The 27,062-nt window shown below is 48.5% G+C and overlaps 1 protein-coding gene across 6 annotated transcripts in view; it reads right to left on the minus strand.

Moving 5' to 3' along the window:
* Positions 1 to 17,291: 17,291 nt before the first annotated feature.
* Positions 17,292 to 27,062, minus strand: part of EIF4E2 (eukaryotic translation initiation factor 4E family member 2) — a 46,563-nt gene continuing 36,792 nt past the window's right edge. For 5 of the 6 annotated variants that reach the window (XM_070944997.1, XM_070944993.1, XM_070944995.1 and 2 more), the window contains 2 exons: positions 23,557 to 23,637; positions 17,292 to 17,700 (listed from right to left, as the gene is read on the minus strand). In XM_070944997.1, coding sequence (XP_070801098.1) covers positions 23,592 to 23,637 — 46 coding nt within the window. In that variant the 3' untranslated portion in view covers positions 17,292 to 17,700; positions 23,557 to 23,591. The remainder of the gene's footprint in view (positions 17,701 to 23,556; positions 23,638 to 27,062) is intronic. The other variant, XM_070944992.1, reaches the window with a different exon arrangement.

The raw sequence follows: 27,062 nt of genomic DNA on the forward strand, positions 1-27,062 counted from the left end.
CCTGGTGCAGAGGTGATATTCAGCCGGTTTGTACCAGTTCAGGCGAACCTGTAGCGGAGATCTCAGGTGGGCCCGCTCACCCCTCCCGGCTCTACGCTGCCCTATTTAGGCACGGTTTTGAGGATGGGCGCATGCATGGAAGGCGCGTGCATGAGCAAAACACATGCGTGGAAGGCTGGGGACATGTATGGAAACTGCGCGTGCACACGAAGCGAGTGAGCATGCGTGCGGCGAACCGGTGGCAACAAAATGTGAAACCCATTGTTGCTCACATGATCAACATTCAGATGCTTGGCCACTGACTCATATTTATGACGGTTGGGGTGCCTTGGGGGGGGAATCATGTGATCAGCTTCTGCGACCTTCTGGCAAGCAAAGTCGATGGGGAAGCCAGATTCACTTAACAACCGCATTACTAACTTAGCAAGTGCAGTGAATTCATTTAACCACTCTTGCAATAAAAGTCGTAATAGCGGGCAAAATTCACAATGGCTTTTTCACAATGGGCTTGTTCCAATTTTTTGACCTTTCTTGCCACAGTTGTTAAGTTAGTATAACACAGTTGTGTTCTGCCCCGGCTACGGACCCCAAAGAACGCAGCACACACAAAGTCCGTTCAAACCTTAGTTTACTGAATAAACCAGTCTTTTATAACAACGGCTGTTAATTAATTGCATTAACAGCCGCCAAGAATTCAAAGAAGAATAACTGAAAGCTTACTGTGGTTGGCAGAATGCCCAGAAGCTATTTGCAGGAAGCTGATAAGATAAGCAAGACAAGACACGAAGGTATGTGAACGAAGTTGTTCCCTGCAAATTGCTTCAGTCGGCCTTCCTCCTTAAATAGGCTAAGGGAGTGGCCAATTAGCCCCAAGCCTTACTCTCGAGGAGACCTCCTCCTGAGGAGCCACTCCTGCCTTTTGGCAGCTCTGTGCGCCCGTGCATCGAGAAGAGGCTCCTCCTCTTCGTCCTCTTCACTTAAGCGAGCTTCTGGAGGTCCTGAAGGCCCTGGCTGAATCCCCGCCTCTGTCACCACATCTTCTCCAGCCTCCTCACTGTCCGACTCGAGCGCCAGCTGCACAGGCTGCTGGCACAGCACCGCACCAGCCTCCTCGCTGTCGGAATCAGCTACTAGCTGCACAGGCCGCTGACGGGCCACAACAGGTTGTTAAGTGAATCTGGCTTCCCCATTGACTTTGCTTGTCAATGGGACCCCCCCAGGAACACTGCAACTGTCACAATGTGAGTCAGTTGCCAAGCATCTGAATTTTTATCAGGAGACCTTGGGGGATGCTGTGAGGGTCATGGGTGTGAAAAACAGTCGTCACTTTTTTGGGGCCGTGGTAACCTCAAATGGTCACTAAGTGAACTGTTGTAAATCGAGGACAACTTGTAATATGAAACAGCTTATATCCGGCAAGGGATCCTTTTAATATCATTACATAACATCTGCCTGTCCCAGATCCGTAGGAAAGACTCGACAGGCGGATAAAAATGCCAAATCGAAGTTCGACATCTGGCTGACGGTGCGGCCTATCACAATAATAATTCTTACGGACGTTTTTGAAAAGAGGGTTTTCTTTAAAATGCCCTCAGGTGATTTATTGCAAGGGTTTCTAAGGGTGTTTTATCCCAAAAGGAGGCAGGATTCATTTCCTATTGATAAAGATACTATAAATTATATTATTTCAAAAAGGAGAAAAATCAAATAAAAAATGTCTGTCGGGGGGGGGAGTTAAAAGAATTTGAAGGCTTTTTGGTGTGGGAAATCTCTTCCTCAGGGAGCAGTGGCGGGATTCAAATTTTTTTTTACTACTTTCTGTGGGTGTGGCTTGGTGGGCGTGGCATGGCTTGGTGGGTGTGGCTTGGTGGGAAGGATATTGTAAAATCTCCATTCCCTCCCCACTCCAGGGGAAAGATACTGCAAAATCCCAATTTCCTCTCAGGAGGCAGTGAATAGATTGGGGGTGGGGCCAGTCAGAAATCGTATTTACCGGTTCTCCAAACTACTCAAAATTTCCGCTACCGGTTCTGCAGAACTGGTTAGAACCTGCTGAATACCACCTCTGCCAAGGAGCCTAGCCTGGGATCCATGTTAATCCTTCTGGGGTACTACATAACTTGGAGGGGGGGGTGCAATTAAATTTCCCAACGGGCTACAATGAGAAACCCGGACTGTTCTGGAGAGCAGACTAATAAGGCCGTGAAAGTGTGTAGGCACCGCACGCACGAACATACATAAGCTGAAAAAAAGGAGCAGTTGCCTTCAAAATAAAAGCTATAGAGATGAATTGCATGCATGGTGCACTTATTTACATTTAATTTCGATCAGTATACAGCTGGAAGGGACTCTGGAGGTCTTCTAGTCCAGCCCCCTGCTCAAGCGGGAGACCTTACGCCAGGGGTCTGCAACCTTAAGCACTCAAAAGAGCCATTTGGATCCGTTTCCCACAGAAAAGAAAACACCGGGAGCCACAAAACCTGGGTGGGCGTGGCCAACTCGATGTCACTCACTTCCACCAGTCACATGACCCCCCTCCTTAGCCACACCTACCCAGCTGGTCATTAGGGCAGAGAACCAGTTGTTAAAAAAACACCGGGAACCACAAAAACCGTTTGACATATCTCTCTTTCTCCTCCCTCTCTCTCTGTACCTCTCTATGTCTCTCTCTCCCCTCCCTCTCTCTCTCCCCTGGTCTCCCTCTCTCTCTGTATCTCTCTATGTCCCTCTCTCCCCTCCCTCTCTCCCTCCCCCGCTCTCCGGCTCTCTCTGTATCTCTCTATGTCCCTCTCTCCCTCCCCCGCTCTCCCGCTCTCTCTGTATCTATCTCTCTCTCTCCCCTCCCTCTCTCTCTCCCCCGCTCTCTCTCTCTGTATCTCTCTGTCTCTCTCTCCCCTCCCTCTCTCTGTATCTATGTCTCTCTCTCCCCTCCCTCTCTCTCCCCTGCTCTCCCTCTCTCTCTGTATCTCTGTCTCTCTCTCCCCTCCCTCTCTCCCCCGCTCTTCCTCTCTCTCTGTATCTCTCTATGTCTCTCTCCCCCCTCCCTCTCTCTCTCCCCTGCTCTCTCTCTCTCTCTGTATCTCTCTATGTCTCTCTCTCCCCTCCCTCTCTCTCTGTATCTCTCTATGTCTCTCTCTCTCCCCCTCTCTCTGTATCTCTCTGTCTCTGCCCTGGCCGCTTCTCCATCCCCTGCCATCACCCTTACCTTCTCAGGCCAGGAGAGGAGTGCCTGGGAGGGAAGGGCGAGAGGCGGGGCCAGCCAGTGGTGGGATCACCCGACAGGGAGCCAGAGCAGAGGGCCCAAAGAGCCTCATGTGGCTCTGGAGCTGCAGGTTGCTGACCCCTGCCCTATACCATTTCAGACAAGCGGCTGTCCAGTCTCTTCTTAAAAACTTCCAGGGTTGAAGCACCCACAACTTCTGGAGGCAAGTTGTTCCACTGACGAATAGAATGAATGAGCCGGAAGGGACCTTGGAGGTCTTCTAGTCCAGCCCCCTGCTCAAGCAGGAGAACCTATACTATTTCAGATAAGTAACTATCTAGCCTCTTCTTAAAAACATCCAGTGATGGAGTGCCCATGATTTCTGGTGGCAAGTTGTTCCACTGGTTAATTGTTCTCACTATTAGGAAATTTCTCCTTAATTCCAGGTTGTTTCTCTCCTTGATGAGTTTCCATGTTTCTTGTCCTGCCTTCAGGTGTTTTGGAAAATAAACTCTTCTTTGTGGCAGCCCCTCAAACACGGTGTTCTGCCCCAGCTACGGACCCCAAAGAACGCAGCACACACAAAGTCTGTACAAACCTTAGTTTACTAAATTAAATAAGGGTTTTTTTTCCAAACAAAGGCCGTTAATTAACTTTCTTAACAGCCTACAAAAATCCAAAGAATAAATAATCTTAATCTTAATCTTACTATGATTGGCAGAAAGCCCAGAAGCAATTTGCAGAGAACTAAGATCAGGACGTGAAGGAGAGTGAACGAAGTTGTTCCCTGAAAATTGCCTCAGTCGGCATTCCTCCTTAAATAGGCTAAGGGAGTGGCCAATTAGCCCCAAGCCTTACTCTCGAGGAGACCTCCTCCTGAGGAGCCACTCCTGCCTTTTGGCAGCTCTGTCTGCGTGCCCGTGCATCGAGAAGAGGCTCCTCCTCTTCGTCCTCTTCACTTAAGGGAGCTTCTGGAGGTTCTGAAGGCCCTGGCTGAATCCCTGCCTCTGGCACCACATCTTCTCCAGCCTCCTCATTGTCCGACTCGAGTGCCAGCTGCACAGGCTGCTGGTGCAGCACCACACCAGCCTCCTCACTGTCCGAATCAGCCACCAGCCACACAGGCCGTGTACGGGCCACGACATACGGGAATACTGCTATCATGTCCCCCCACGCCACCCTCCAGTCTTTCTTTTCTCCAGACTAACCATACCCAATTCCTGCAACCGTTCTTCATATGTTTTAGTCTCCAGGCCTTTAATCATCTTTGTTGCTCTTCTCTGCACTCTTTCCAAAATCTCAACATCTTTTTGGTAACGTGGTGACCAAAACTGGATTCCGTATCCCAGGTGTGGCCTCACAAAGACTTTACAAAGTGGTACTAATACTTCGCCTTATTTTGATTCTACGTCTCTGTTTATACAACGAAGGATTGTATTAGCTTTGTTTGGCGGCTGCTGCACACTGCTGGCTCATATTTAAGGGGACGCTCTCTAGTACAGGTGTAGGAGCCTTGGTAGCGCAGCGGACTAAAGTGCTGTTAAAGTAGCACTTAGCTGCCAGCTGCCTGCAATTACTGCGAGTTCAAATCTCACCAGGCTCAAGGTTGACTCAGCCTTCCATCCTTCCGAGGTAGGTAAAATGAGGACCCGGATTGTGGGGGCAATAAGCTGACTTTGTATATAAAAAAGAACACCGCTTAGGGGGGGCCAAAGCCCTACTAAGCAGGTATATACAAAAGTATGAAGGCTATTGCTTAATGCATTGTAAGCCGCCCTGAGTCTCCGGAGAAGGGCAGCATATAAATCGAACCAATAAATAAATAAATAAATACAGGGGTCTCCAACCTTGGCAGTGGTGGGTTTCACATTATGTTACTACCAGTTTGCCCTGTACGTGCGCCCCCGGTTTGCACGCATGCCTGCCTTCCGGACATGCGCTCGGTCTTCTGGCATGTGCTTTGTTCGCACGCCTTCAGTGCATATGCCCAACCTCAAAAACATGCCTAAATAGGATGACATAGAGCTGCAGTGACCATCCATGATTTCTGCTACCGGTTCTGGCGAACCGGTTTGAACCGGCTGAAAACTACCTCTGAACCTTGACAACTTTAAGCCTGGCAGACTTCAACTCCCAGAATGGGAGCTGGCTGGGGAATTCTGGGAGTTGAAGTCCGCCAGGTTTAAAGTTGCCAAGGTTGGAGACCCCTTGTTGTGGCTCCGTTACCTGAGCCTGTGTCATCGGCAGGAGAGGACTCCGAGAGTGAAGGAGAGGAGTTGGCAAGGCCTCCCTCTCCCTCCTCTCTGGCAATGCCTTTGGTGTCCGCCGAAGGGCAAGAGATAGGGCCGGGGCCAAGCACGTCCACGCAGCCACAGAGGGACAGTGATGAGGGTAATGAGTCTTGGCTGGATCCACGCCAGAGTCGCAGAGATAAGCGCGCGCAACAGAAGAAAAGGCGTGCCCGAGATTAAGCTGAGTCACTGGACCACACCCCACAGGATATAAAAGGGAACGTGATGGCCAGTCAAACCTTATGATGAAGAAAGCTGAAAGCTTCCACGCCATTCTGCATTGCTGGACTTTTGCTATAGACTTTGCTGGATTATCTCTGGACTTGATTGACTCCGTAATTATTGAGCTGTTTCTTTTGATGTACCAGAAGTGGGGAGAAGTTATCTCTCCTCTTCGTAAATAATAAACTCTTGGCAGGCAGCCACTAGGTTGTTGCCAAGTTCCGTTATCATAAGGAAAAGGATTTTGCCGGCTGGTTTGGTCTTTAACTCTTGAACGTCTGTTGGTGTGTGTGCGTGGGGTTGGGGACAGAACACCCCTGCTCTGGTACATTTCCAACTGACCTCATGGGGGCCGGACAGGGACAGTCACAGGGTCTGATGTGACCTGGGGGAGGGGGCATCAAAGGCCCAGATCTGACATAGGTGTTGTAAAACCTCATGTTAGGAACGGTTCATGTGTTCTCAGCTGGTGTTTTGGCAAAGCCGAGCGGAGACCTTCTCAAATATATCAAACTGATTCTGCTTTGAAGGATGAAGTTCTGGGAAATTCCCCAGAGGAGAAACAGAATGTCGTGAATTCTCCGGAATATTTTTTTTTCCTCCCACCCAGCTTGAATTTTTTTTTTTTGCACATCTTTAGTGCGTCGCAATAACTTTCCATCCCTCGCTGATATTTCTATAATTTCCGACTCGATTCCATTTTAATAGTTCGCTCTACGCTGGAATAATAGCTTTTAATGCTTTGCTATTCATTAGCAGCCTGTTGTTGTTAGGCTGGTTTTTCTCTCTTTCCCCCCACGCCCCCCCCTTTTAATTGTTTACATCTTAGAAACTTTCCATGTTTTAAAGTAACTTTCTAATCTGCAGAAACGAATTTCATTATTGGCTGCGTTAGGAAATTTAAAAGTCAATAAAGAATTGCAGGCAGATTTGGTACAGACTAAACTCCTGAAGCGTTTAGAAAAGCAAGGCAGAGAAAGTCACGGATGCATTCTTATGAAGCATATAACACGGATGCACTGGATTGGACCCTAAAGTAATTAGATAGGACTTGCAGATCATCGTGCGCTGATCCGATTTTATGACCTTATTTTTGCAGCGGTCATTAAGCAAAGACGGTAGTCAAAAGCAAACACCAAGGTCATTAAACAAATTGTTCTCCACGGTCTGTTTTTTATTTTTGCTGGAAAACGGAATGAACCGGAATTCCAGGCTTCCGCAAGAGATTACAGAATAGATTATGGAAAAGATTCAGGTAGCTGGTCCTGTACAGGTAGTCCTTGAGTTATGACCACGATTGAACCCCCAATTTATGTCGCTAAGCGAGAAATTGGTTAAGTGAGTTTCTCCCCCTTTTACGATTTTTCTTGCCACATTTGAGTGAATCGCTGCCGTTGTTAAATGAGTAATGCCGTTGTTAAGTGAATCTGGCATTCCCCGTTGACTTTCATTGGCAAAATGTGATCACATGACCCTGGGACACTGCAACCGTCATAAATATGAGCCAGTCTGAATTTTGAGCAGGTGACCATGATCAGGATGATGCCACGGTCGTAAGTGTGAAAAAATGGTCATAAGCCCCTTTTTTTTGGTGCCGTTGTAACTTCGAATGGTCACAAAACGAACCGTTGTAAGGCGAGGACCACCTGTATCAGTATTCGGAAGGCAGCCACAGCAATACAGAAAGAAAAGGAGTGGGGCAGCTTCCCCTTCGTTACATCCTGCTACAGGTAGTCCTCAGCCTACGACCGTAATTGAGACCACAATTTCTGTTGCTAAGCAAGGCATTTTGTTGAACCGCACCTGATTTGACAGCATTTTTGCCGTGGTGGTTAAAGTAAAACCACTGCGGTTATTAAATGAATTAGGCAGTCGTTAAACAAATCCAGTGTCCCCCTCATTGATTTTTGCTGGTCAGAAGACGGTGGGAAAGGTCGCAACTAGTGATCACATGACCTCCAGGAGGCTGCCACCGTCGTAAACACACCAAGCGCTCAAATTTTGATCACATGACCATTGGGAAGCTGCGACGGTTGTAAGTACGAGGACCGGTCACTTTCGTTAGGGCTGTTGTCACTTCAAAAGGTCACTAAATGAACATTGTAAATCGAGGACTACCTGCAATGGGCTTGTTTAAAAGCCTCCGATGATTTAAATTGATTTTCCCAAATTTAATTCTCTTCCCCTCCCCTTTCCAGTTCCTTCCCAACCTGGAAAGATATGCGTTTGGAAGGGAGAAACAGAAATGGGCACTGGATTATTCCCAAAAGAACTGATGGTCTCCAGTGATACTTGGGAACAGTCCATTTCACAGGTGTGGTGCAACAGCTCCCTCTGCTGACTGCTTTGGGAATCTTGCTAAGGCTCAAATCCAAGCTTTTTGGAGTCAAGCCAGTCTTGCCGACTCTTGGCAACAGCCTGGGAAAGACTCTGCAGTTCTCTTGGCAAGGTGTTCAGAAGTAGCTAGCTTGCCATTGCCATCTTCCCCAGGGCTTCGAGAGAGAGGCTGGCCCAAAGTCACCCAGATGATTTGTAGCTGGCTCGTTCCTGGTTTCTACCTTGACGCTTTCAATCTTTGTTTCCCAACCTTGGGAATTTTAAGACGTGTGGCCTTCAACTCCCACGAATTAGTCTAAAGTCTGGTCGAGCCCAGATTGGCCCCTGCACCTTCAGCTAGGCCTAACCCTTGGCCATGCAAAGAGTTCTCTGCAAAGCTTCTAGCTGAACTATACCAGTCCTTGAGTCACCCAGAATTTGAGGAAAGGTGGATGGATAATATGTACTAGACTGTCCCTCCTCCTTCTAGGATTGATGATGTTACCTAGTTGGGTAATGAAATATTTGCAAGAAAACAACCAAGCTCAGAGAGCACCAAGGACTCCACAGTCGTCCTCTTCCTCTTCCTCCTCCTGCTCCCTGCAAACCCCACTCCCTTGCAGCACTGATGATGTTACCTAGTTGGGTTATGTCTGCAAGAAAACAACCAAGCTCAGAGAGCACCAAGGACCCACAATCCTCCTCCACTTGGCAAACTCCACTCCCATCTAGCCAGTGGTGGAATTTACATTTTTTTTACTACCGGTTCTATGGGCGTGGCTTGGTGAGCGTGGCAGGGAAAGGATACTGCAAAATCTCCATTCCCATCCCACTCTGGGGCCAGCCAGAAGTGATATTTGCCGGTTCTCTGAACTACTCAAAATTTCCGCTACCGGTTCTCCAGAACCTGTCAGAACCTGCTGAATAGCACCCCTCCATCTAGCCCTGATGATGTTACCTAGTTGGGTCATGCAACCAGTGGTGGGATTCAGCCGGTTCGCACCTATTTGGGAGAACTGGTTGTTAACTTTACTTTTTACTTTACTTTTTACTTTTATTTGATTTGTATACCCCCCTACTCGCGAAGGACTCTGGGCGGTGAACAGCCAGCAATAAAATACAGACATACAAAACTTAAAAAGCAGAAATAAAATCGAATTAAATAGTTTGGCCCAGACAGATTAAAACCCCAATCAATTTGAAACAAATTTAAACTTTGAGTATAAAGATATTAAAAATATTAAAATATTAAATTTTAAAATATTACTTTCTAAGCAGTTCGGAGAACCGGTTGTTGGAAGAAATCTTATTTTGTTTTTTCCCCACTTTGCAGGGCTAATCCTGTAAGGAAGGCATGAAGGAAACATTCTGGTGTTATTTCTAGCCTAATCTTTATTGCCCTGCTTACAGAAACTGCCTCTCTGGTTAACCCTTGTTACATTGTAACAGCTAAGGCGAAGCGCCCATCGACGTGAGTGACGTTGAGTTGGCCACGCCCACACGGTCACATGACCATCGAGCCACGCCTACCCAGCTGGTCATTAAGGCAGAGAACCGGTTGTTAAATTATTTGAATCCCACCACGGCGTGCAACGTCTGCAAGAAACACAACCCAGCTCAGACAGCACCAAGGACTCCAGCCTCCTTCAACGCCAGATTTGACGTTAGAAAGAAAATCATTTTTCATTCCTTTTCTTTTTTTCTTTTTTAAGGGAAATTAAGATGCAGCCAGCCTGAAGTCTACAAGGGGCTCAGACGAGAAGCGAATGGAGACAAACCCTCCTTTTCCTTACCAGGCTCAGCAGGAACGGGATTGCTCGTGTTGAGCTTGGGATGAGCTGCTACGCCGAGTTGGCGAGGGAGCAAATGAAGCAGCAGCAAACTTGTTCAGCGCACAGCTGGGCTCGGGAGCGAGACTAAAGCCTTAAATGCCATCATTTGCAAAACAATTAATGCAACGGTGGCGGGAAAGGGAGCACAGCTGGCAGCATCAGGCCGCTTTTACATGGGTATTTCGTCGGCTTACAGCACCGGAGCGCTATTATAAGCGGAACGCAAATCTCACCATAACCGATATTGGAGACAGCGGGGGTCGTGTGTTTAGCTGAATAATAAATGCCGAAATGCTGCAGTGGCGAAGAGCATGGAAAAAAAAAACACCACATCCTGCATCGGGATGGGGCGAGGGGTGCAGTTAAGGGTGCAGGAGGCTGTTGCAGAATATTACAGAGTAGCAGACTTGGCAGGGGCCTTGGAGGTCATCTAGTCCGACCCCCTGCTCAAGCAGGAGACCCTATCCCATTCCAGACAAATGGCAGTCCAGTCTCTTCTTAAAAGCCTCCAGCGATGGAGCAACCCACAACTTCTGGTGGCAAGTTGTTCCACTGGTTAATTCTCCCTGTCATAAAATTCCTCCTTGGTTCTAGTTTGCTTCTCTCCTTGGTTAGTTTCCATCCGTTGCTTCTTGTCCTGCCTTCAGGTGCTTTGGAGAATAGCTTGACTCCCTCTTCTTTGGGGCAACCCCTCAAATACTGGAAGACTGCTGTTACGTCACTCCTAGTCCTTCTTTTCATTAAACAGTCTTTCTTTTCAGTAATAACATATCTTTACTTTAACGGCTGTCGTAAATTGAGCCCTCATCTTTGTAGAAGCCCCTCAGATATGGGAAGATTGCTATCATGTCCCCCCGGTCCTTCTTTTCATTAAACTAGACCAGGGGTCTCCAAACTTGGCAACTTTAAGACTTGGGGACTTCAAATCCCAGAATTCTGGGAGTTGAAGTCCACAAGTCTTACAGTTTTGCTGGCTGAGGAATTCTGGGAGTTGAAGTCCCCAAGTCTTCAAGCTTTGCTGGCTGAGGAATTCTGGGAGTTGAAGTCCACAAGTCTTAAAAGTTTTGCTGGCTGAGGAATTCTGGAAGTTGAAGTCCACAAGTCTTTGCTGGCTGAGGAATTCTGGGAGTTGAAGTCCCCAAGTCTTACAGTTTTGCTGGCTGAGGAATTCTGGGAGTTGAAGTCCACAAGTCTTCAAGCTTTGCTGGCTGAGGAATTCTGGGAGTTGAAGTCCACAAGTCTTAAAAGTTTTGCTGGCTGAGGAATTCTGGAAGTTGAAGTCCACAAGTCTTTGCTGGCTGAGGAATTCTGGGAGTTGAAGTCCACAAGTCTTTGCTGGCTGAGGAATTCTGGGAGTTGAAGTCCCCAAGGCTTACAGTTTTGCTGGTTGAGGAATTCTGGGAGTTGAAGTCCACAAGTCTTACAGTTTTGCTGGTTGAAGAATTCTGGGAGTTGAAGTCCACAAGTCTTACAGTTTTGCTGGCTGAGGAATTCTGGGAGTTGAAGTCCACAAGTCTTAAAGTTGCCAAGGTTGGAGACCCCTGAACTAGACATCCCCAATTCCTGCAACTCTTCTTCGTATCCCAAAGTGCTTTTTTTATTCAAGAGGCAACTGGACTTTCTGGTTTTTCTTTGAATTTGTTTCGCTTCTCAGCCAAGAAGCTTCTTCAGTTCTGACTGGATGGTGAGGAATCTTCTTTGTATGTTTTATCCTCCAGCCCAGGGGCGAAATCTACTTACCTTCCCAACCGGTTCGGAAGTGCGTGCGTGCGTCATGTGTGCTTTGCTCGCTTGCGCGTATCCCTTGCGGGCGTGGACCCTCTGCATGTGTGCAAATCCTTCTGTACATGCGGAGAGGGTAAAAAACAGGTAACTTCCTGATTAAAACCAGAAAGTAACGATGACCGGATAGGTGGGTGGAACCTCGCGCCATCGCTACCAGTTCTCTGAACCACCGGCTGCTATCGCTACCGGTTCGGCTGATCCGGTGTGAACCAGGAGCATTTCACCCCTGCTCCAACCCGCTAATCATCTTTGTTGCTCTTTTCTGCACTCTTTCTAGAGTCTCGACATTAATTTTATATTGCAATAATTAAAAACTGGATGTAATATTCCAAGTATGGCCTTACCAAGGCCACTATAAAGTGATATTAACACCTCATGGAATCATCTTCACGGGATCTATGCAGTGGCGGGTTTCAGATATTGTTACCACTGGTTCGCCTCCTCCCCACATGCTCGCTACATGCGTGCACCTTCCACGCATGCGTTTTGCTCGCGTGCGCGCCTTCCGTGCATGCGCCCGGCCTCGGAAACTTGGCTAAATAGGACGGCATAGTGCTAGCAGAGGTGGGTTTCAGCAGGTTCTGATCAGTTCTGGAGAACCAGTAGCGTAAATTTTGAGTAGTTCAGAGAACTGGTAGTAAAACTTCTGACTGGCCCTGCCCCCATCTATTCTCTGCCTCCCGAGTCCCAGCTGATCGGGAGGGAATGGGGATTTTGCAGTAACCTTCCACTGGAGTGGGGTGGGAATGGAGATTTTACAGTATCCTTCCTCTGCCATGCCCACCAAGCCACGCCCACCAAGCCATGCCATGCCACGCCCACCAAACCACGCCCACACAACCGGTAATAAAAAAATTTGAAACCCACCACTGAGTGCCAGGGTGGGTGGACTAGACCACCTGTGATCTTCGCTACCGGCTCGGGCGAACCAGTTCGAACCGGCTGAATACCACCTCTCGATCTATCCCTCTGTTGATGAACTGCTGCGGTGGCTTTTTTTGGTGGTTGAGGTGCAGGTGGTGGTGGTGGGTCCACATTCTCCCTCCCAGATCTAGTTTAGGCTTAACAGGGGCTCACGGGATCCTGGCACATATTGCTCACCTTACAAAGAAACAAATTTATTCATTCCATACCCTACGGGTGCATCAAATTACAGGCAGTCCTGGGGGGATCACATGATCCCCTTTTGGGATCTCCTGACAAGCCAAGTCAATGGGGGAGTCAGATTCCCTTAACAACCGTGTTACTAACTTAACAAGAACGTTTGTAAAATGGGGGCAAAACTCACTTAACAACCGAGTGGCTTTGCAATGGAAATGTTGGGCTCCGTTGTGATCATAAGTCGAGGACTTCCTGTACTCACAAGTGATGCTTGCTTAGCGTTAGCCGTGTATGGGTTTCATTGGCCTGATGTTGAGTATATTCGGTTGCGTAGCATCCCAATCCATGGATGCTAAAGCAATCCAGGCAGAGGTGGGTTTCAGCAGGTTCTGACCAGTTCTGGCGAACTGGTAGCGGAAATTTTGAGCGGTTCGGAGAACCGGTAGTAAAAATTCTGACTGGCCCTGCCCCCATCTATTCTCTGCCTCCCGAGTCCCAGCTGATCGGGAGGAAATGGGGATTTTGCAGTATCCTTCCCCTGGATTGGGGAGGGAATGGAGATTTTACAGTATCCTTCCCCTGCCACACCCACCAAGCCACGCCCACAGAACCGGTAGTAAAAAAATTTGAAACCCCCCACTGAATCCAGGGCTGATCCAGGGGAGTCCAAAACTGAGCGATGTTTGCACACCGCAAATGAACGAGCTCAGGATGCCGTGTCAAAAGGCGGCTAGGATATTTGTATACATATGATGAAAAACCTTGTTTTCATCTCCCTCGTTACTTTCTTCAGCTGCTCCTGGTTCGTGGGAAGCTTTCACCACAAAGAGTAGAACCACCATTGAAGCAGAGATAAAAGTCTCGGGGTGGGTAAGGCGATGGTCCTTTGATCCCAAGAGCTGGAGGGCTGGCAAACTCTGCGGCTCCCTTAATCAAAGCCGTTTCTGAGATTTTTCTGCAACTTTATTTCAGAGATGGGTGCGTGAGTCAAGTTTGCTTTTACTTTGGTTGTTTGTATTAAAGAGAGAGCAGGATGGAGGGAGAGCGATTCAGTGGTGGCCATCTTTCTTTCTTTCCTTCTTTTTCTTTCTCTCTTAGCCAGTAATCATATAACCTTACAATAGCATTCCTCCGTCTTCTAAATGGGCTTCTTTCTTTCCTTTTCTTTTCCTTTTTTCTTTCTCTTTCTTTCTTCTTTCTTTCTCTTTCTTTCTCTCTCTCTTACCCAGTAATCATATAACCTTATAATACCATTCCTCCGTCTTCTAAATGGGCTTCTTTCTTTCCTTTTTTTTCTTTTCCTTTTCCTTTTTCTTTCTTTCTCTCTTTCTCTCTTACCCAGTAATCATATAACCTTACAATACCATTCCTCCATCTTCTAAATGGGCTTTTCTTTTTTCTTTCTTTCTTTCCTTCTCTCTCTTTCTTTCTCTCTTATCCAGTAATCATATAACCCTACAATACCATTCCTCCGTCTTCTAAATGGGCTTGCTTCTTTCTTTCTTTCTTCTTTCTTTCTTTCTTTCTCTCTCTTACCCAGTAATCATATAACCTTACAATACCATTCCTCCGTCCTCTAAATGGGCTTCTTTCTTTCCTTTTTTTTCTTTTCCTTTTTTCTCTTTTTCTTTCTTTCTTTCTTTCTTTCTTTTTCTTTTTCTTTCTTTCTTTCTTTCCTTCCTTCCTTTCTTTCTCTCTTACCCAGTAATCATATAACCTTATAATACCATTCCTCCGTCTTCTAAATGGGCTTCTTTCTTTCTTTCCTTTTTTTTCTTTTCCTTTTCCTTTCTTTCTCTCTCTCTCTTTCTCTTACCCAGTAATCATATAACCTTACAATACCATTCCTCCGTCTTCTAAAGTCTTCTAAATTTCAAAGACTTTCTAAAGAAAGTCTTCTTTCTTTCCTTTTTTTCCCCTTTTCTTTTTCTTTCTTTCTCTCTCTCTCTTTCTCTTACCCAGTAATCATAACCTTACAATACCATTCCTCCGTGTTCTAAATGGGCTTTTTTATTTCTTTTTCCTTTTTTCCTTTTTTCCTTCCTTCCTTCCTTCCTTCCTTCCCTTCCCTTCCCTCTTTCTCTCTTACCCAGTAATCATATAACAATTCCAATCTTCCGTCTTCTAAATGGGCTTTTCTTTCTTCCTTTCTTTCTTTCTTTCCTCTTTTTCTTTCTTTCCTTTCCTTCCTCACTCCTCCCTCCCTCCCTCCCTCCTTTTCTTTCTTCTCTTCTCTTGTGGCTTACATTGGCACCTGGCCCACTGCTGGATGCCTGGCCCCCGTCTCTTGCAAAGCCCTTCTTTCCCACGCTTTCCCAGCTCCTTGTCTGCCTCTCCATCCTTGTCATGGTTAACAACCGATCAAGCTTCACTTTCCTTCCATTGGTCACCGTGAGCCTGAGTCGCAGAAAAAAGGCATCGGAGATGCGTCGGGCATTTCTCAGGGGAGCAGGGGAATAATGGCAAAGAAACCAACCCCCCCCTCCCATTACAATTGTGTAATGATTGTGTGATTCTGCAGGCAGACACATACCACCAAATAGATAAGCAATAACAAAAAAGAGGAAAGAAAAATCAATGGCGTTTTGCTAGGCTCTTTGCTCTGAGCGTCTTTCGGATGCTCGGCACATTTAAATTACGAGAAGGAAATTCGGTCAAGACTTGCTGGCTCCTAACTCTGACAATGGCTTCTTTTAATAAGGGACACCAGAGCCGTCTTTCTCAACCTTGGCAACTTTAAAACTAAGATAAAACTTTAAAAGGGGCCTGGTGGCTCAGCAGACTGATAGCATTGCGATTAACACCAGCTGTCTGCAATTACTGTAAGTTCGAACCTCACCAGGCTCAAGGTCGACTCAGCCTTCCATCCTTTCTAAGGTAGGTAAATTGAGGACCCAGTTGTGGGGGAAATAAGCTGACTTTGTATAAATATATACAAAAGGATGAAGGCTATTGCTTAACGCATTGTAAGCTGCCCTGAGTCTCCGGAGAAGGGCGGCATATAAATCAAATTAAAAAAAGATGATCAAAGGCCTGGAGACTAAACCGTATGAAGAATGGCTATAGGTTTTGGGTCTGGCTAGTCTAAAGAAAAGAAGAATTAGGGGTGACATCAGTGGTGAAATCCAATTTTTTTTACTACCGGTTCTGTGGGCGTGGCTTGGTGGGCGTGGCAGGGGAAGGATACAGCAAAATCTCCATTCCCACCCCACTCTGGGGCCAACTAGAGATAGTATTTGCCGGTTCTCCAAACTGCTCAAACTTTCTGCTACCAGAACCTGTCAGAACCTGCTGGATTTCATTCCTGGGTGACATGATAGCAGTATTTTTTTTTTTAATTTGATTTATATGTTGCCTTTCTCCGGAGACTCAGGGCAGCTTACAATGCGTTAAGCAATAGCCTTCATACTTTTTATATATTTTATACAAAGTCAGCTTATTGCCCCCACAAACTGGGTCCTCATTTTACCCACCTTAGAAAGGATGGAAGGCTGAGTCGACCTTGAGCCTGGTGAGATTTGAACTCGCAGTAATTGCAGGCAGCTGGATGTTAAATGCTGCCTTAGGAGGCATTAGCCTCCTACGCCACTCAGACTCCTCAATATTCCAGTACTTGAGGGGCTGCCACAAAGAAGAGGGGGTCAAATTGTTCTCCAAAGCACCTGAGGGCAGGATAAGAAACGATGGATGGAAACTAATCAAAGAGAGAAGCTTCCTAAGTGAGGACAATTAACCAGTGGAACAGAAGTTGCCTTCAGGAGTGGTGGGTGCTCCATCACTGGAGATCTCAATTTCTTTCCCTCCCTCCCTATCTCTCTATCTCTGTGTCTCGTCTCTCTCTCTCTCTCTTCCCCTCTCTCTGCATCTCGTCTCTCTCTTTCCCTCTCTCTCTCTGTCTATCTGCCTCCGTGCGCCCTGTTTATCACCTCCCCCACCTCCAGAAGCATTCTGCAGGCCAAAAAAGTTGGCCTTACCTTCCAGTTCCAGCCCGCGGGGCTCGCGAAGGCAAGTCCTGCGCTCAGCCGAAGGGTTGGTGGGGCGATGTGGGCGGGGCAGCCTTGTGATCCTGCGTGGGCCAGCTTCGGCGGGCCGTATGCGGCCCACGGGCTGTAGTTTGAGGACCCCTGCTGTGGCCAAATAGCACTAACATTAGCACTTAAGATTTATATACTGCTTTACAGTGCTTTACAGCTCTTTCTAAGCGGTTTACAGAGTCAGCCTCTTGCCCCCAACAATTGGGGTCCTCAATTTACCGACCTCAGAAGGATGGAAGGCTGAGTCAACCTTGAGCCGGTCAGGATCGAACTCCTAGCTGTGGGCAGAATTTGCCTGCAATGCTGCACTCTAACCACTGGGCCACCAGGGCTCTTGACAATTAATTCCAAATTAATGCAGCCTGGCCCCTCATTTGCATTCGCCGGTCTGATCTGCTGCAAATCCAAGAAGGGGCTTCCGTCGCGAGCTCGGCCAGCTTTCTAAACCAGATTCCCACACGCCCCATTTCATAAACAAGACGCAAGGAGGAGGAGGAGAACCACCAAGTAGGAGCCTAATGGTTTATTGGCAGAGGAAGGGGTGCCAATTCTCCGACAGCCTCTGCCGCAGCGGAGACCCTCATAATACTGGAAACCCTCCGGGCAGACGTGGGCCCTTAACAAGAGGAGCTGCCCGGAGAGAAGCCGGGTGGGAAGGGTCCTGAGGAACGCCGAGGACAGTTTCCCTGCTCGGTCTGGCAGGTCCCTGGTCTGCCGGAAGGTCAGTCTTTGACACGGGTGTAAAGGACATCTTGAAGGGTCAAGGGTCCAGGCCGTCCCGCAAGCTTTGACTGCAGGGCGTCGAGGGTGGCGCCTTCCCTCCGTCTCCAGGCCGGACCGAGGAGGAGCTGGTTGGTGGTGCATCCTCACTTCCTTGTCACAATGTAATCTTGGTGTTTCGGAAGCTGGAGTTATCCCTGCAACACAGAGGAGGAGGAAAACAGACCGTAAGGCTTCCCGCTAAGACATAGCAGCCGCAACCGAGTTTGTGAGCGCCAAGCAACTAATGAGCTATGCTTGGGGGTGCGGTGGGGGGGAAGAGGGGGGGGGTCTCTCCCTCGCAGAAGCAGCAAAATACTTCCTGGAACCCATTAGGCCCCGCCGGGGAGACCGCCTGTCGAGGGTGTGCTACACACTGCCAAGCGGCTCTTTCTGCTCGGACCCTGAGGGTGCATGAATGCAGCTAACAGCCCATTAAGGGCAGGGAAATTGCCGGCCAGCCGGCTTGTTAAGAGTTGATGGCCTTTTGCATGATAAAGAGAGTCCCGGCGCAAACGAGATGATGGGAGTGCCGAACTGGCTTTGATGCGAGGCGGGAAGGAGGCGGCTAACTGTTCCCCCAATTTGGATGCCCTCCAAGCCTCGCAGAGCATCATCTCTCTTGTGGTTCTGCTGGATGGAAGAACGGGGTGTGTGGGTGATGGTGGTCTTAAGAGAGGGGTCCCCAACCTGTGGACGGTGGCCCCACTAGGAGGCCGGGATGGGTTTGCAACAGGACCGCAGAAATGATTGGTAAGAGCACGCGTGTCATGCACAGACACCCTCATTTGTGCGAGAAGCGGGCGAGCGTGTGCGCTCCGGTCAAGTGAGTGGTGTGCGTGCCGTTCGAGTAAATGGAGCTGCACACGTGTGTGCACTTGCCAGTTGCTCGCACGGAACCATCTTCCCCCTGCTCCAAAAAGCCAGAAATGTGGGGGAACTCTGGGGTGAGAGATCTGGGAGGCATCTGCCACGTCAAAACGGTCAGCCTGCAAACTCTCCTTTCCTGGGACTGAATTCCCCCCCCCCCCGTTTCCCCAATGAAGCTGACCACTCTGGTTTCATCTTTCTCTCTTTTGTGCACATCCGCCCATTCCTGGCCCATTCCTGCCTTGCGACTTCTATCCAGAGGGTCTCTCTTTGAAACAGCAGAGCAGACGTAACTCACGGCTCCCTACGGGAGGAAGGGACGATGCGTGTAGCAGGCTAAGTCCTCACATAGACACGGAGCCCTTTGCCAGCCAGCCTCAGCAGCCTGCAGGCGGCCGGAAGGGTGCCAATCGTTTTCCCCAAACCCAGAAAGCACCCCCCCCCCACTCCAAAGGATCCATTTTCCTTGGCCTGGCTGCAGGGTGGCACAGTGCTTGGGGCATCCAATGTGGTTGGCCTGGGTGAGACTACGAGACTTCAGGGTCTAGGACAGGGGTGTCAAAACTCGATTTCACTGAGGGCCGCATCAGGGTTGTGTTTGACCTCGGGGGGGGGGACCAGCGTGGGCGTGGCCAGCTCGACATCACTTCTGTTGGGGCCGCCTGTGGCGGGCCAAGCGCTCTGCCAGCGAAAACGGGCTCCCCAGCTCCATTTTCGACTGCGATAGCCTTCTGCAAGGTCACCTGCGGCCGTCCTGAGCTCCGTTTTCACTGGCAGAGGCCCCACAGAGGCCTTCACTGTTTTCAGGACTGCCCCACGGGCCAAATCTAAGCACCCCATGAGCTGGATCCGGCCCCCGGGCCTTGAGTTTGAGATCCCTGCTCTGTGACACCTTGCCATGGCCAACTCGCTGCAGGACAACTCGCCGCCAGACCAGAGTTATTACCAATATTGAAGAAATGATGGAATAGAATCATTAAAGAGCCAAAGTGGCTCAGTGGTTAGGATGCAGTATTGCAGGCTGACTCTGCCGATTGCCAGCAGTTCGATCCTAACCGGCTCAAGGTTGACTCAGCTTTCCATTCTTCTGAGGTCAGTAAAATGAGGACCCACATTGTTGGGGGAGCAATATGCTGAGTGTGTAGACCAGCGGTCCCCAAACTTTGCAGTTTGGCAGCCCAGTTTGGGAGGGGGGCAGGAGAGGGGAACTGGGCTGCATGAGCATCGGGCCGGCGCATATGTGTGTGTAGCTTGATTCGCCGAGCCGGCACGCACATGAATGTGCAACTCAAGTTGTGCGAGTCGAGCTGCGTGTACACAGGTAAATGCCGGCCTGCGACTCACGTGGCTCAGTTGCAAATAGGCAGTGGCTCGGTAGTGGGCCGTGGCCCAGAGGTTAGGGACCTTTGTTATAGACTGCTTAGAGAGGGCTGTAAAGCTCTATGAAGCGGCATACAAGTCTAAGTGCTATTAGCTAGCCTGGTGGTGCAGTGGACTAAACTACTGTTAAAGTAGTATTTAGCTGCCAGCTGCCTGCAATTACTGCGAGTTCGAATCTCACCAGGCTCAAGGTTGACTCCGCCTTCCATCCTTTCGAGGTAGGTCAAATGAGGACCCGGTTTGTGGGGGCAATAAGCTGACTTTGTATAAAAAAGAACACCGTTTAGGGGGGGCCAAAAAGCCCTACTAAGCAGGTATATACAAAAGTATGAAGGCTATTGCTTAAAAGCATTGTAAGTCGCCCTGAGTCTCCGGAGAAGGGCGGCATATAAATCAAATCAAATAAATAAATAAATAAATAAATAAATAAATAAATAAATAAATAAATAAATAATAAATAAATAAATAAATAAATAAATAAATAAATAAATAAATAAATAAATAAATAAATAAATAAAAAGGAGGCCAAAGGAAGGACAAAACGAAATGGGAATGACAAAAATTCAAAGTATTTTTTAAAATGATTTCAAATAATTAAAACAGAATTGTCGAAATTGTTCTGCAGCGAGTTATCGGGGAGTGAGCTGTCTCCTTCCGCTGACTTCAAAGGCAACAGCTGGATAAGAGGGAACACTGGGAGGGAAATAATATATTTTTCTTCTTCAAAAAAAAGGTAAGGCTGGAGCTCATCTCAAGGCAACCTTGCGCTGTGACTGCTAAAAAAAAAAAAAAAAAAGAGGAGCAGATACGTGGGCAACCAAACATTTCACTCATAAAAGGTGATTTGAGTTCCTGTGTAATTGTTGCACAATGCCAACAAAGCTTGTTACTGATGGAAGGTAATAAAACCAACACCTGGTCAGGCTCTCTTCCTGGACTGCCTTGGGAGGTCTGCTCTTTTGTGTGTGTGTGTGTGTGTGTGTGTGTGTGTGTGTGTGTGTGTGTGTGTTGTTGTTGTTGTTCCAGGCATCCTCACTCCCCCCCTCCCCCTCAAGAGCTTTGTCGTTTTGTCAGCTGAGTTGCTCGTTCCTGCAATCTATGGTTCAGAGATTAACTAGCGATCGGAAAAAGCAGGGGAGCCCACAAGGCAAGGCAAATGAAAGTCAAGATGGCGGACAGCGGTCACAATAGCATAACGTTCGTGTATGATGTGTATAAAACCCGGGGAGGGAGGGGCTTAAATTGGACTGGGCTGGCTGGGGAATTCTGGGAGTTGAAGTCCACAAGTCTTCAAGTTGCCAAGGTTGAACCCAGTGGTGAAATCTAAAATGTGTTACTACCGGTTCTGTGGGCGTGGCTTGGTGTGTGTGGGGGGGTAATGTGACTGGGTAGGCATGGACAATTTTTTTAAAAAACTTTTAAAACCATTTTTTCTATAACCTCCTTGGTGAAGAGGTGGTAAAAAAATGCTTTCAAAAGGCTCTGACGATCCCAGCTGAGTTCCCTGATCGGCAGAGGTTTTTTTTCTTTTAGAAGCCTCTGCCGATCAGGCAACTCTGCTTAGATTGTCAGAGGGATTTAAACGAAAAAAAAGGGGTTTTTTTCTTTTAAAAGCCTCTGCCGATCAGGCAACTCAGCTGGGATCGTCAGAGGCTTTTAAAAGCATTTTTTTTACAACCTCTGAAGAGGTTGTAGAAAAAATGCTTTTAAAAGCCTCTGACGATCCCAGCTGAGCCGTGCGATCATCAGAGGCTTTTAAAAGCATTTTTTCAGCCGAAGAGGTTGTAAAATAAATGCTTTTAAAAATTAAAAAAAAAAGCCTCTGATGATTGCGCGGCTCAGCTGGGCATGGGGGGTGGCAGGGATTTTTGCTACCGGTTCTCCGAACCACCCGCCTCCATCGCTACCGGATCGAGCGATCCGGTCCGAACCGGGAGCATTTCACTCCTGGTTGAACCCTGTTGTAGGCACTCCTGATACAAAACTTTTCTAAGTGGGGTCTTCCTTCTTCCTCCCATTATGACCGGCCGGACGCTTAGAAATGAAACACACGCAGCGACCGCAGAGAAGGAAAGGCCCGTCAATTGCACCCGGGAGGAAGATCTTCGTAGTTGGAACGTCAAAGCCAACCACGAAGGCAGATCAAAGCTAGCTTGGGAATTTGCTCCTCAGGATCAGGGATGAGCCCGGCCCCCCAACTCGCCCTGCGTCGCGAGCACCTTGCCACAGGCAGCACATGCGTTCACAACAGCAACAGCAGCAACATGAAATGAAGAAAACATTAAATTAAAAAAACAACATGAAATCAAAGGGAGCCCCGGAGCAGCCCAGTGGGTTTGTCCTGGCTAATTTTGTTTTGGGATGGTCCCCTGGTCCTCCTCCTTCCTGAAACTTGAGGGGGGAGGACCACCATTGGGTGACCCTCAATGGGCGCTGACGATGCTCTCTGGCCCCCTCCGTCTTCGGGGCATAGTCATTTAATAGCAAGAACAGACTTATACGCTTCATAGTGCTTTACACCCCTCTGTAAGTGGTTTATGGAGTCAGCATATTGTCTCCCAACAATGTGGGTCCTCATTTTACCCGCCTCGGATGGCTGGAAGGCTGAGTCGACCTTGAGCCGGTCAGGATCGAACTCTTTGCTGTGGGCAGAGTCAGCCTGCAATGCTGCCTTGTAACCCCACGTGCCACCACAGCTCCTCTAAGCACCCTGTTTCTTCTTCCCTCCCTCTTTAAACCACGGGGTGGCGCAGTGGTTAGAAGGCAATTCTGGCTCTGCTCGCTGCCAGCAGTTCAATCCCGTCCAAGGTTGACTCAGCCTTACCGTCCTTCCCAAATGAGGACCCAGATTGTTGGAGGCGATACGCCGATTCTGTAAACCGCTTAGAGAGGGCTGTAAAACACTATAAAGCGGTATGTAAGTCTAAGTGCTATTGCTATTCTTTCGCTGGGCCTCAGTTCTACAGAGATGGACACGTTTTCGTGGCAGCAAAGTTGGGCTTTTGCAGCAAGTCAAAGAGCCAAATTGGATGGAAGACGCTGGGACGACGTGGTCACACCCCTGCCAGAAGCCCTTCCCAGTTTGTGGTGTGGTGTTTTTAGAAGCCGAGAAGGGGTAATTTGGAGCTGGCGGGTTGTGTCCGGACTGCCAGTCTGCCAGCTGTGTTGGCGGGTGAGGTGGCAAGCTGGCTGGATTGGGGGCCCTCCTCCCTCCGCACTCGATGGGCCCCACATCCACACAACACAAGCAAGCTAAGGATATACCTCTCGGCCTCAAGAAGGGCCTCGGCAACAGGCCAGGCGCTCTCTCAAAGGGGGAGGGGGGGCAGGTAAGGTGTTTAAGGGGCCTGGACACCCCCAGAATTTAGCATGGGCTCCCCCCCAAATAACCTCCTCTTGCATGAGACCCCCATAAAGGATCATATATATTTTCTGAGGTTTTCGCGGGTGTTTGTATGTAGGTCTTTGGTTATTCGGGTTTTCTCCTGCGTAAAATTGGAGGTTTCTTGGCAACGTTTCGACGAAGTCTCATTCGTCATCTTCAGGCTGGTGTTCTCGGCTTCGTGCTTCTAGGAGCAATTGCTCCTAGAAGCACGAAGCCGAGAACACCAGCCTGAAGATGACGAACTGCTGCTCCTTTGGAGCGGGTGTGAGTGCGAATGGTGCCAGAGGAGGAGGAGGGAGGGGGGGCAGGAGAGAGAGAGGTCAGAACTCTGGCCGAGAGGTACATCCCATAATGGTTAAGAAGAAAGATGGTGCCCTACCCTGGGCCTGTGAGAGAGGGAGGGAGGACGCTCATTCAGCGGCCGCTGTTGTTCACCAGGCCATGAAAGTCTTCCCAGGCCCTGGCAAGCCAGAGGGGGGGGGCAGGGGGGGGTGGGAGAAAACCAGTGGGGTGGGGGGAAGAAGGAAGAAGGGGGGGGGAAACATACACACAAAAGAAAAGAAAAAGAACACAAGCACTTCAAACCAAAAGTTTAACTCCGAATAAGAGAAAAGATAATCACGGATGGTTTTCAAAGCAGGGGTCTCCAAGCTTGGCCACTTTAAAGCGTGGCGGACTTCAACTCCTAGAATTCCCTAGTCAGCAAAGCTGGCTGAGGAATTCTGGGAGTTGGAGTCCACAAGTCTTAAAAGCAAAGCTGGCTGAGGAATTCTGGGAGTTGGGAGTCCACAAGTCTTAAAAGCAAAGCTGGCTGAGGAATTCTGGGAGTTGGAGTCCACAAGTCTTAAAAGCAAAGCTGGCTGAGGAATTCTGGGAGTTGGAGTCCACAAGTCTTAAAGCAAAGCTGGCTGAGGAATTCTGGGAGTTGGAGTCCACAAGTCTTAAAAGCAAAGCTGGCTGAGGAATTCTGGGAGTTGGAGTCCACAAGTCTTAAAAGCAAAGCTGGCTGAGGAATTCTGGGAGTTGGAGTCCACAAATCTTAAAAGCAAAGCTGGCTGAGGAATTCTGGGAGTTGGAGTCCACGAGTCTTAAAAGCAAAGCTGGCTGAGGAATTCTGGGAGTTGGAGTCCACAAGTCTTAAAAGCAAAGCTGGCTGAGGAATTCTGGGAGTTGGAGTCCACAAGTCTTAAAGCAAAGCTGGCTGAGGAATTCTGGGAGTTGGAGTCCACCAGGCTTAAAGTGGCCAAGCTTGGAGACTCCTGTTTTAAAGCAATTTTTTTGCTTTAAAAAAGGGGAAAATTTTCTAAGTTGGGTGCCGGGATGGCCCCCCCTTGCCCACCCCACATGAAGCAGGGGGATCTGGCTCACACCCACCCTTTGCTTAGTTCCTCATCTCCCTTCTCCTCTGCCCCCCATCCTTGTAAGCTCCCCCCACCTTTCCAGGAATTGGACTGCAAAGTCCTTCTTCGCACGCCTACCTTTTTACCTGGCTGTGAAGGACCCCCGTGTCCCTCCACCCCACCCCACCAAGAAGCTGGACCGACAGTTGTGTTGTTGCTGCCGATGAAACAACATCGTCCCCCACCACCACCAAAGTGTGCACAGCCTCAACAATGCTTGCCTTGAAGGACAGACCTAAGGCCGGTCGTTCACGACAAGACTTGGAGCAAGGGTCTTTGGGATACAGGGGGGGTCCTCCACTTACGACCACCATTGAGCCCAACGTTTCTGGGGCTTAAACCGGTGAGTGGTCAAGTTTGGGTTCTGCCCCAACTTTACCACCTTCCTTACCGCAGTTGTTAAATGAATCACGGCAGCGAATCGGGCTCCCCCCCTCCCCCACCATTGATTTTGCTTGTCAGAAGGTCGCAAAAGCGAATCGCGTGACCCCGGGACACTGCGACCGTCATAAATACGAGCAGCCCACCCCTGCACCAAGTCCTTGCCAATTTAATGTGTTCCTAATAAATGGATTTGAAAAGGAAGATGGATGCCTTGGACTTTTTATTTTTTGGGGACATGTTACTTGGAGGCTCGACAACTGACTTAACAGCTGTCTCGCTTAGCAACAGAAATGTTGGGCTCAATTGCGGTCGTAAGAATACCTGCATTGTGTTCCCCCATGCCCTTCTGGTATGGCCATGGGAATCCTGGTTTAAGTGTTTCGTGGTCTGAATCAGCCATACAACTGGAAATTGTATATCAGTGAACAAAGGGTGATGAAATGCTTGCTTTTATGCTATTTTAGTATAAGCCAAATCCAGATGCATTTGCATGAGAAGAGGTCCCAAAATACACACACACACACACACACACACACACACACACACACACACACACACACAACATTGTCCTAATGCAAGAACAAAGGGTGACACCCCCCCAAGTCTCCTCCTCAGTGATATCAGGGGACAGGACCACCACACACTTTCCTACAGAATAAAGTTGGAAGGGACCTTAGAGGTCTTCTAGTCCAATCTCCTATACAGGTAGTCCTCGACTTACAACAGTTCGTTTAGTGACCGTTCAAAGTTACAACGGCCCTGAAAAAAGCGACGTAGGACCCTTTTTCACAGTTACAACCTTTGAAGCACCCCCCGTGTTCAGGTGATCAAAATTCAGACGCTTGGCAACTGGTTCATCTTTACGACCATTGCTGTGTTTGGTGACCGTCTGAATGAGCGAAGTCCATGAGGAAGCCAGATTCACTTAACCACCGGGTTACTCACTTATCAATTGCAGGGATTCACTTAACAACCGTGGCAAGGAAGGTCACAAAATGGGGCAAAAACCTCCGTTAACAAATGTCTCGTTTAGCAACTTAAATTTGGGGCTCAATTGTGGTCGTAAGTCGAGGGCTACCTGTACCATCCCTGATGTTGTGGCTCCGTTACCTGAGCCTGTGTCATCGGCAGGAGAGGACTCCGAGAGTGAAGGAGGGGAGTTGGCAAGGCCTCCCTCTCCAGGACCCTCCTCTCTGGCAATGCCTTCGGTGTCCGCCGAAGGTCAAGAGATAGGCCCGGGGCCAAGCATGTCCATGCAGCCATAGGTGGACAGTAATGAGGGAGATGAGTCTTGGCTGGACCCTCGGCAGCGTCGCAGAGATAAGCGCGTGCAACAGAAGAAGAGGCGTGCCAGAGATTAAGCTGAGTCACTGGACCACACCCCACAGGGTATAAAAGGGGATGAGGTGGCCATTCAGACTCTGTGACGGACAAAACTAACTACTATCGAGTCACATTGCATCTTTGGAAACAACATTATCTGCCTTGGATTTAATTACGGACTGGACTTGACAATTCTTGAACTGTGTGTATTTTGTTTATGAGTAAAGTTCTTGGCAAGCAGCTACTGGGTTGCTGCCAATCCTCTTATCGAAAGAATTGGTTGTCTGCCAGTTTATTTAACCCCCGGCTGTCTGTTTGTGTGCGTGTGTGAGACGGGGACAGAACACCTGACAAATGGCTGTCCAGTCTCTTCTTAAAAACCTCCAGCAATGGAGAAATTTCAGATTTCTCTGAAATCCTTCTACTGTCTCAGAATAACTGTTATTCTACAGAATAAAAGAGTAACATAGTTGGAAGGGACCTTGGAGGTCTTCTAGTCCCACCCCCTGCTCAAGCAGGAGACCCTATATCATTCCAGACAAGGGCTTGTCCAGTCTCTTCTTAAAAGCCTCCATTGATGGAGCACCCACAACTTCTGGAGGTAAACAGTTCCACTGGTTAATTGTCCTCACTGACAGGAATTTTCTCAATTCCATGTTGCTTCTCTCCTTAATTGGTTTCCATCCATTGCTTCTTGTCCTGCCTTCTGGTGCTTTGGAGGATAGGATGAACCCCTTTACTCTCTCTGACAGCCCCTCAAATATTGGAAGACTGCTAT

The sequence above is a fragment of the Pituophis catenifer genome, unplaced genomic scaffold (genome assembly GCF_029215685.1).
Source record: "Pituophis catenifer annectens isolate HBS135680 unplaced genomic scaffold, rPitCat1.0.hap2 SCAF_6, whole genome shotgun sequence".
Taxonomy (NCBI): Eukaryota; Metazoa; Chordata; class Lepidosauria; order Squamata; family Colubridae; genus Pituophis; species Pituophis catenifer.